We start from the raw sequence: 9,821 nt of genomic DNA, 5'->3' as shown, positions 1-9,821 counted from the left end.
GAGTAAACGGTCGAGGAGTTGTCTGGTCCAGACGAGTAAATCTTGTTATGGTGACTAGTCGAGTGGCGAGAAGCAGTGGAGTGGCTTCTTGAGGCCAGGCGAGTAGACTTCAAGGCAGACGGTCGACAATCTGTTTTACATGAAAAAACAACAAGATATACAAAAATGATTTATTGTTTGTTATCACCAAAACTTAGAGATTCAAGATTTTGATTAGTGGAAAATATTCTGGAATTTATTTGCATTTTTTAGATCCTTGTAACCGAATATCTGAATTTTGGATAGTGACATGAAGAACCCAATTCATTTAATTGATCACATAGGCTGATAATTGATACTGTTGACGTTTGGTACAAATGCAGCAAAATAAACTACTTTAGTCAAAAACTTGACTTCAACTCCTATTCCTGAAGAAAATAAGAGCAAGATCATGTCAAAAGCACCCTATTTCTCTGAATGGTGGCAGTTCAGAAAGAATCGGCGACACTCCGATTAAGGGGAACAGCTTGATGGCATAAAGCCAAAGCTCATCCCCATCTCGTGGCTTGAGATACCATACAATACAACAATTGCCTCGTTTAAGATCCAGCACAAAAACAGTTTAGATCATTCTTTCGAGTTACCATAAACTTTTTCACCTGTCATCTCGGCCACATAAATTTAAGCGAAACGAGCAAAGTCAACGCTTTTGCTTCTGTGAAACGAAACGGATTCCTTGCTTCCCAAGTTCGAAATTCTTGGGCTTTCCATCATCAAGTGCTATGGAGACCGTTGATGTACCCTCTAGGACTTCTATTACAGTTCCCCTACGCCTGAAAGAACACAAATGACAATTCAAAATCTTAGGATCAATACCTGGCCTGAGAATTGCGATAGTGATCAGAAATCATTTCTAACAGTACCAATTGGTAAATTTTTTGTCTGATGTGGTGTGTGTGTGTGTGTGTGTGGGTGTGGGTGTGGGTGTGGGTGTGGGTGTGGGTGTGGTTGTGGTTTGGGAGGAGGGGAGGGGAGGGGAGAAGAGGTGTTGTACTGATATGGTAATCTTAAATTATGTCAAACGTTCGCAGTCACAGATTGAAAAGGTTAAAAATTCAACAATATCTACGGTCATTTCTTAACCATTAAATCCCAGGAAACCTCAAAGCATTTTCCTTGACCTCGTATATATGCGTACTGTTTAGGAAGAAGAAGAAGAAACTCACCATGAGTCATTGGACGGCTGATGAATCTCAACTCTTTTACCAGCAGCATCTTTTCCCAATTTCTGCAATACCCAGTTAGCATCAGTGAACTCCTTCAGAGTGTTGTCTTCATGCCATTGTGATGTATCTTCATCACCTGTTGCTGGTCTACGCCGTTTTGACCTTTGACCACGTGTATAAGTTATCTCTTTCTTTCCAGGATGAGGTAAAGGAGAGGGAGTTTGGATTATCATCTGCCCCACGTCGACTCTACCATCCGATCTCTCTTTTTGGTTTAAACCCTGATTCGAATTATTGGAAGCATTTTGGTGTCCGGTGTTTGAATTGTTGGGAATTTTAAACTTCAAATAAGGCTTGTGATCATTCGCTGAATTTAACATACTGCTACTATTGCCATTGTCCAAATCCACAGAAACAGTAGGTCTATCGTCTGTGTACTTCATTGAAGAAAATTTGTTCCTCTGGCTAGCTAGGACATCAGAACCACTCCTTGTAGATGCACTATCTTCAATGCTTCTTTTTCCCAGTACTGAATGTGCATTCTTTAAAGGTTCATCCTCGTGACTGAATTTGCCTCCAGTAAGTTCAGAGCTAATTTTGGAAGCTTTTGAATTGGTATTCTTGATCTTAATCAAGTTACCCTCTTTTTCTCGTAATTTGGAACCTTTCATTTGATCAATGTGGCTATGATGTCCTGCATCTCATAAGACATGAATGTTTCATCGGCAAAACAATATAGAACAGTATTGCAAGATCAAAAGGAAGAGAATAAATGAAACTCATGGCAGGAAACCACACTTATAAACTGAGTAAGCACCTTTTTTATCCCCGGATTCAACTGCATTATCAGGACTGTTAATGTACTCGTGATGTTTCTGTTGACAAATAACCTCAGCGTCCACTGTACATATGAGAAACATGGCTTAATAAATGATGAAGATCATAAATGAAATATCAATAGGCTGGAGACTAGGTAGATGGTTTATCCAATCGTGCATGGTTAATTATCTCCGTAATATCTTATTTTCTAACTAATAATGCTTCTTTCGAAATGCCACTAACCAGGATCAGAATTCTACTCAAATTTTCAAACAAGTTTACAAGAGTTTCTCCGTGGTAAGTAGTTGGAAAATTTATAACCCAATGGGTTTCAACATGTCAAATCCAAGATCAAGATTATGTCGCCTGTGTATTTCATTAGAACAACTCTTCCACAGCAATATATGGGGAATTTCCCATTCGTAAATCCACAATAACAAAGGTGGCAATACTTGGGCAATGAAAATACAGGTCGCTCACTAACATCCCTAATTTCCCAGCCATCTCCTTCCCAAATTGCATGCTTATGGAAAAAAAAGTCAGCAAAATAGAACCCAAAGCTAAAGTGCAAATGCTGCAAGGGCATAGGCCAATGCCATTCAATAAAGAAGCATCAATGTGATACTTTCAAAGCTAACTATAGTAATTCGATGTACTCCTGTCATGAGAATAGCAACGATATACATTTCAAAAATTCTAAGTAAATTCCGTGTATATTATCACTCTTAGCAATCATGTCCTATTAGTATCATTAGGTCTTTTTACATCTGGATCACACTAAGTTATCTTGTTTGGAGAAAGTTCCATGTGTACTAAAAAAAATATAGTAACTTCAAATTTCAAGTCTTTTTTATATGTCGGTTTCTCCCTCGTCACCATTATCTCTTGATTTTGGACAATGAGATTCAGGTTCCATCTATTAGTCATAGAGGAGTCCAATTGCTAATAATGTATGAAAACTCTCAGATAAAAATCACATTTGAATTGAGTGGATAGCATATGCTGTTGAATTTCAATCATGGGCAGGATCCATTAGCTATATATTCTTAAACGCCACCAAATAGTGCAATTCCAAAAACCAAAAAACAATCAGTAAATAATCACTCTCTCGTTGTATAATTTCACCAGAATTCGCTTTCCTGCACTATAAACTTACCAAAGCATGATCCCTAATATATTAAACTCACATAAATTGCATATCCATGCAAAGTTTAACAATTCAAATTGAAAGAAGCAAATAAACACACAAGAATCTCAGAGGGCATACCATAAGATGAAGTCAAATCTTCTTCCTTCTTAACATTTGAAACATCTGATCCCAGAGGACTAGATGTATTTCTACTTCGTCCACCCAAATGTATAACAAGCTTGGGTCCTTGTGCAGTTTTAGTCACATTACTATTGTTTCCAATGCCTTCCCTATCACCAAGAGATTTGTTACTCTTTATTTTTATTGTTCTCGAGGCCTTATTTCTGTTGGTTTCTATAACCTCATCAATGTATTTGTGATTAGACACTGCTGCCTCGTTAACTGAACATATGCCTGCTGCCCTATCTCCAACAGCTGGTTCACCAGAAAATTGCATTTCTTCATTGTAGTTATCACAAGTTCTGTGTCCAAATGATGGACCATCCTGGTGTCCCCCAAGCCTCTGGGATGCACCAGCTCCACTAATGAAAAAATTTTCACTCCCCTTTTTCTTGCCAGACTTCTTATTTGAAGATTTTTTTCCATATTCTTTTTTCTTTCTTGGTGAACTATCCCCTACCCCTTTAAGAGAAAACTTCAACGAACGGCAGTTTTCATTTTTCAGCATCGCAGATCCACTATCTTCATCGTCTGAAATCGGTGAAATGTCACATATTTCTTCCTGAGTTGGCAACCCAGCATCAGCCCTCAAGCTTGCTATCATATCCTTATCAGCTTCATCTCTCCGCCTCCAAAGCTCCTGAACAGCCTCCTCGAGATTCCTAATCTGGTAAGAGGAGAGACATTGTGGGAAACATCAGTAGACGAGGGAGCATTTACATGTTGCACATGTATTGAAACCAATTATGTAAGAAAGCCCACCTGGGAGCATTCTCCACGACATGTAGTGCACACATATTGAAGATTTCCATCAACCTGAAATTGCATGTACTTCGCATCACTGGAATGGTAGCCAACACAAAGTTAGAACAATAAATCAAAGCCAACCAATCTAATCAAAAGAGCAACCTATAAGACCAAAATAATTTGGTTCCACATAGGACCAAAAACATAAAGACCGGCAAAATAAAAAATAATCATCTCTGAGAAAACCGCAAATATCACAAAAGAAGCCATCCGTTATTGCATTTGGAGATTTGGAACTACCAACATATTAGCGAAGCTTGCAGGTCATTCTTGTAATTTAGGTCTACTACTAAAAGTCATGAAAGAAAATATGTCTAAGCTGATATTTTCTAAGAGCGCAATTTCAATCACACACCCCAGCCAAAATCAAAGTTTGGAGTGCGAATAGAATGCCTAACAGAGACAGCGATTCAGGTCAAAGAAGGCTGTGGTGGAACTAACATGTTACTACTGGGGACAAAAGGAACTGGAAAGTGCTCTTTGACTCTTTTTAGAGGGGAAGGAGAAGACATGAACATAGATGATAGTGCTCGCATTGACTTTATTTCTTCTCATCATTTTTTCACTGTTTTCACAATTCAGTAGAAAAATTGGTAAAAATACTGAGGATTATGAATAATGAAAAGTCGAGTAGTGTACAGGTGATATTATTTAGAGATGTAATACATCAGCATGGTGAAATAGTTTATATCACATCTATATACGTGGATTTGCAGTGTGAAAACAAGATGAGGTGTTGAAAAAAAATGAGGAAATCGGTATGGGATTAAATGGATAAACGAGAGCTAGAGACCAACCTGATCCCATCACAGGGGCAGTGAACCCAGCGTTGACAGATATCACAGCAAACCATAGGTGTTGACTCAGAATCCCTATAGACCTTCAGTTTTTACAGCAAACAAGTTATCAACTTTTTTAGCCTCAAATCAAGTTAGTATATCAATGTGCTGCGTATGGAGGTAACTTTTTGGAGGTATAATTCAACAAATAGAGTATGTACACAAATCAAAACGAATGATTGGGGCACGGGCACTAAGTCGTACCTTCAAACAAACAGGGCAATAATTACCCTTCACAAACAATCTTCCACAAGCATCACAACAAGTATACCCTAGGAACCACCTGCAACAAATCAGTCTTATGATGGTGAGTTGGTTAGATTTCATGTAACGTAAAACAAAAAAAAATCTGGAAAGAAAAGGAGTTAACCCCACCCCCCCTCAAAAGCATTCACAAAGCATAAAAAAGAGAGCCCTCCTGTTCTCGGTAAGACTATCACAACAACAGCTGCTGCATGCAATGTAGTATGTACACAGTTATGATCTCCAGTTCTCCAGATTAAAAAGTGCATCCAGAGAATTATTAATTCATAGAAACAAAAGCAAGTTATGTGTATATCCAACAAATCGACTCCAGAGAATGTTCAAGATTTACCATTAACAAAGAAAACTCCAATTAACCAAATAATAGACCAGTCACACCCATGGAAGTGGCAATAATGGATTTACATATCACAAATAAGATATAATCAATTTTAGAAAATGGAGAGAGAGAGAGAAACAGATAAAAGCATACAACCGAAGTAAAAGTTCCAAAATATAAAACATCAAATTGAAAAGTTTATCCTAGAAAAGATTTGATTTCTTTTTATCCATAAATGATTCAGATGCACAAGTAATTCTGGAAAAACCATGTGATTGCTACACATATAATGTTAATTTGCTTGAGATGATAATTCCACTCTAGAAACACAAAAACCTTTCTTGCAGCTTGCACAGATGCTAACTCCGAGAAACTATTTTTAATATTCCAGATAACAAAATGAGTTGATTGTCATGACTCAAAGTCTGGTACTTGACAGGGTAAATTGTAGAATCAAATAAAGAATTAAGATAGCAAAAGCTCCTTGCCCCTAGGATATGAAAAAGCTCCAACCAAAATATTACCGAGAACTCATACCTTACACTCAGCCCATTTCCCGGAACAGAAGAACCACAGCTATGACACTTCGTATGCTTTGGACACAAATAAGGCCCATGGCCAACGTTCTGCATGCTCAAAAGGAAATTATATGAGACATTAAACATTGGACATAATTGCAAGGATACAGAATTGACAGCCCACCTTATGGGGAGGTTGTTGACAGTAACAATGGTATGCGCCATCACACCTTTTACAAAACATGAATTTATTTGGATCGCCAGTCCTACGGCAAACCTACAGAGACCAAATGTAATAAGTGAAGACAGTGTTAAAACCATGTTCATCAACTTTGAGAAATAATCAGAAATCAAATCGAGGTCCCAATAAGCCATCCAATAGCACACATGAAGGAGAAGAAGGAAAAACAGCACCCTCTCTCATTTATAAATAAAATTTAATAAACGCTTCGACTAAAAATAGGTGTATTTTTATTTAGAAACACAAAAAATTGGGCCATGTCAAACTTATGATTCAAGGTAAATGACCCGGATATTAGTCTAGTCATGACGCCATGTATCTCTTTCCTCTTTGTATTCTACTTGTAATCTCATGATATCAACACATATAAGCTACTCATCGAGGCACCAAAACAATATATCTAAAGACGCTATCTGCATGAAATATGAGTCATTCATTTCTGAAATAGATTTACCATCTCCAAGAAAACAACTTATTGACTCTACTCACTTTTAGCATTGAGTTCCTCTAAATATTTATCATCAGTAAAGTAGAATGTTTTCTCGTAACACAGAATAATTCTTGGTTATATAATTTTAGAAGTATAATTTTGATAGCAAAGAAAATATATTTACCTCACATATCCGGCAAGAGGGGCAACTCCAAGAACTCCAGTGAAAAAGATCTGTCATCAAAACTTTCATGTACAAGGATACAAACGCATGTTAAATAATTTATCAAAGCTACAAATGGTACCTCTATTTTGAGACCAAGATTTTATGCAGCTCCTGTGATACTTCTTGCTACAAGTTTTGCAAGATAGCATCTTGTTTGCCCTTTCACTACCTTCATTTTCCCCATTAAAGCAAAGCCGACACATTACTTTGTTATTCGATTGACCTTGATCTTCTCCAGAGACATGTTTCACAGACGTCTGCTCAAAAAATCGACCCATAAGCATCTCAAAGGAACTTCCACCTTCGTGGATCAACATAATAAGTGTGTTCTCAGAGAATCCTTACATACGTACCGAAAGGCACATAATTAGCTGAAGCAATCAAGATGACAAAGAAACCGACAATTATCAACTACTTTGCTGGCTCTACAACATGATTAAGGTTCATGCCTCGGTATAGTCACTATAGTGCATACATATTAATTTCAAACTTCAATTCAAAGAGCAGCAAACAAACACATAATTCAGGAGCAGCTCTGCCAAAAAACAAAGGAACGCAACCATATGGTATGAGAATAAAAACACATTAACCAATATATTTATAGAGCCAAACTCATTAAATTTGTGCAAGTATCAAGAAGGTTCTAACACATGACAGGTCAGATAATAACTCTGACCAAGCCAGTTCCCAAGACTGGAGTCATGCTGGGGAAAAAAAAAGATCGATCATTCATCACCTATCATCTCCAGCAGGTTCTCACCATTGTATAGCAATTTTCATATCACATACAATTAAATATCATTAAAAAAATCCTTTGTATGCTTAGATTCTATATTAGATCAGAAAACTCAATCTGTTAAAGTAGGTTCCAAACACATAAAAAATCTAAAGGTGTGGACCGCCTTCAGCCTGGACTTGGCATTCTTCAGGGAAAGTAAGAAATTGAACAAGTGTGTAGCCTTCTTGTAAGTTGAATGTGAAAACTTCAAGCTATAAATGGCATGTAAACATCTCCAGACAACCAAGAAGGCAGTATCTTTATCCAGGTAAAATTTCCAAAATAACCTCTTGTTAAAAGATTTACTGATAGTCTATGTGAAACAGCCTCGGCATGTTTTTCAACAGCTTATGGTAATGGTGACAGTAACTACTACCATAATGCGTTTGACGAATTCCTCAGGCATGTGCAATAAAACCAAAACTTTGATGCAGGATTTACTTGCAAGGTTAGAAAACATCTCCTTGGTCACATTAACATAAGCCCCAGCAGTTATACACACATCACAGTGCATTACAGTACCCACACTGACTTGAATAGCACAATTACTAATATCAAAACATGAACTGCATCCATGGAGAAAAAAGAAACTACGCCAGTATCCAATGCAGGTGGCATAATGTGCAAATTGCGAACTTTACAATCCAATCCCATAATTGAAACCCAAGCTGGCAAAAGCGAGTAAACAACAATTCACACACCACAGATTCTATATAAATGCACATTTTTCCCAGGAAAAAATACCCAAAAAAATAATGTCAGTCTTGATTTTTTAAACAAAAAAAAAGAGCACCCTCACCATCAAATCACCGGACTCAAACCTCCTCGCATAATCCTCTGCCACCATTGACGCAGCAGCAGCTTGTTTCTGCAGCGCCACCCTCTTGACCTGCGCTGAAGCTAGTGCCACCTCCTCCCCAATGTCTCCGCCTCCAACACCCATGGCAATGGGAAGTTGCGGCGGCTGAGTGGCCGGAGAGGTTGAAACAACCAGCTTCGGCACCATAACCTGGATCGTGGCATCCTCCCTGGGCTTGATCAACCACGGATCCTTCAAGAACTGCTCAACCCTAGCAACCTCCTGCAAAAACTCGATCTTGCCCTTGTCGCTCTGCAGCCTCCGCGGAAACCCCAGCGCACAGAAGCATATCTTCCGACTGCAAACTCAAAAACCCACATCACAAAAAACCCAAAGAAACACACTACACTGCGGGTAAAACTATAATAAATAACGGGCTGGCTCGTACCATGTAATTGGGCAAGCTACATGAAATGCCATTACAAAATTATAATCGAGTGTGTGCGTGTTTGTGTGGCTGCCTGTATTTCAAATTTCAAATGTTTATTAAATTTTCTTACTTTTTTTTTTACTTCTTTTTACAAAATTTTATTTCGAATTGGAAATGAAATTGTGTGGGGGAAAGAGGGAAGGGGCGAGGGACATGAGGTAAACGGAGATTTGTGGTCGTTAATTATCCTTCTGTCCCTCAAATTTCAGAAATTTTCATATTTGACGATTTGATTATGGTGTATTAGCATTTTAGCCATCCAGTTTTTGGATGAATCTAAAAATTCCCTTTCAATTGTTCATTATTACAAACTCATAGATTTAATCACTTTTTTCAGAATTTTAAGTCATGATATTTTCAATTTCTAAGAAACATATATCCTGAAAAAATTAAAAATTAAAAAATAAAAATTGGACCATGCGTGACTATTGAGAGGTGGCATGTGTATGTCCATAGTCACAGTCGGCCCCAGGGGAGGCAACTTAGACGGCTGCCCAGGGTCTTTTCTTTGGTGGATCTCAAAAAAATTCACTATATTATTTTATTTATTCAAAACTCTAGATGAATCATGGATCTCTCGCTTATTTTGTTGAAAATTTAAAACGATTGTCAATTTTTGTATTTTGGCTCGTCCCTTTTTTTTACGTAAAAAAAAAAACTCTCTTTTTAGGATACAAAGATATCTTTCTTCGTTAAATTGCTCCAACATGTAAGTTAGATTGTTCCAATTGAGTCAATTATCGTGCCGTTTTTTATTGAATGTATTTTTTCTTCTCC

At 37.6% G+C, this 9,821-nt stretch overlaps 1 protein-coding gene across 1 annotated transcript; it reads right to left on the bottom strand.

The window, feature by feature from the left end:
- Window positions 1-290: 290 nt before the first annotated feature.
- Window positions 291-9,166, bottom strand: LOC140881897 (uncharacterized). The gene is made up of 13 exons (XM_073287552.1): window positions 9,003-9,166; window positions 8,555-8,912; window positions 7,057-7,234; window positions 6,936-6,985; window positions 6,265-6,357; window positions 6,100-6,188; window positions 5,184-5,262; window positions 4,938-5,020; window positions 4,096-4,174; window positions 3,292-4,000; window positions 2,023-2,106; window positions 1,206-1,899; window positions 291-812 (listed from the first exon to the last, which is right to left on the bottom strand). The coding sequence occupies exons 1-13, from the start codon at window positions 9,032-9,034 to the stop codon at window positions 680-682; spliced, it is 2,661 nt and encodes an 886-aa protein (XP_073143653.1). The 5' UTR covers window positions 9,035-9,166; the 3' UTR covers window positions 291-679.
- Between the last annotated feature and the right edge of the window lie 655 nt (window positions 9,167-9,821).

The sequence above is a fragment of the Henckelia pumila genome, chromosome 2 (assembly GCF_033568475.1).
Source record: "Henckelia pumila isolate YLH828 chromosome 2, ASM3356847v2, whole genome shotgun sequence".
Classification (NCBI taxonomy): Eukaryota; Viridiplantae; Streptophyta; class Magnoliopsida; order Lamiales; family Gesneriaceae; genus Henckelia; species Henckelia pumila.
Note: the sequence above shows the minus strand (reverse complement) of the source record. Positions and strands in the feature narration are given on the sequence as shown.

What these genes read in the sequence shown, in the direction of transcription:
- LOC140881897 (XM_073287552.1), bottom strand. Translation starts at nt 9,034, where the DNA reads ATGGCATTTCATGTAGCTTGCCCAATTACATG. An exon ending in TGCCCCTGTGATGGGATCAG is followed by an intron (nt 4,175 to 4,937) that starts GTTGGTCTCTAG and finishes CTACCATTCCAG; the next exon opens with TGATGCGAAGTACATGCAAT. An exon ending in GTCGTGGAGAATGCTCCCAG is followed by an intron (nt 4,001 to 4,095) that starts GTGGGCTTTCTT and finishes TCCTCTTACCAG; the next exon opens with ATTAGGAATCTCGAGGAGGC.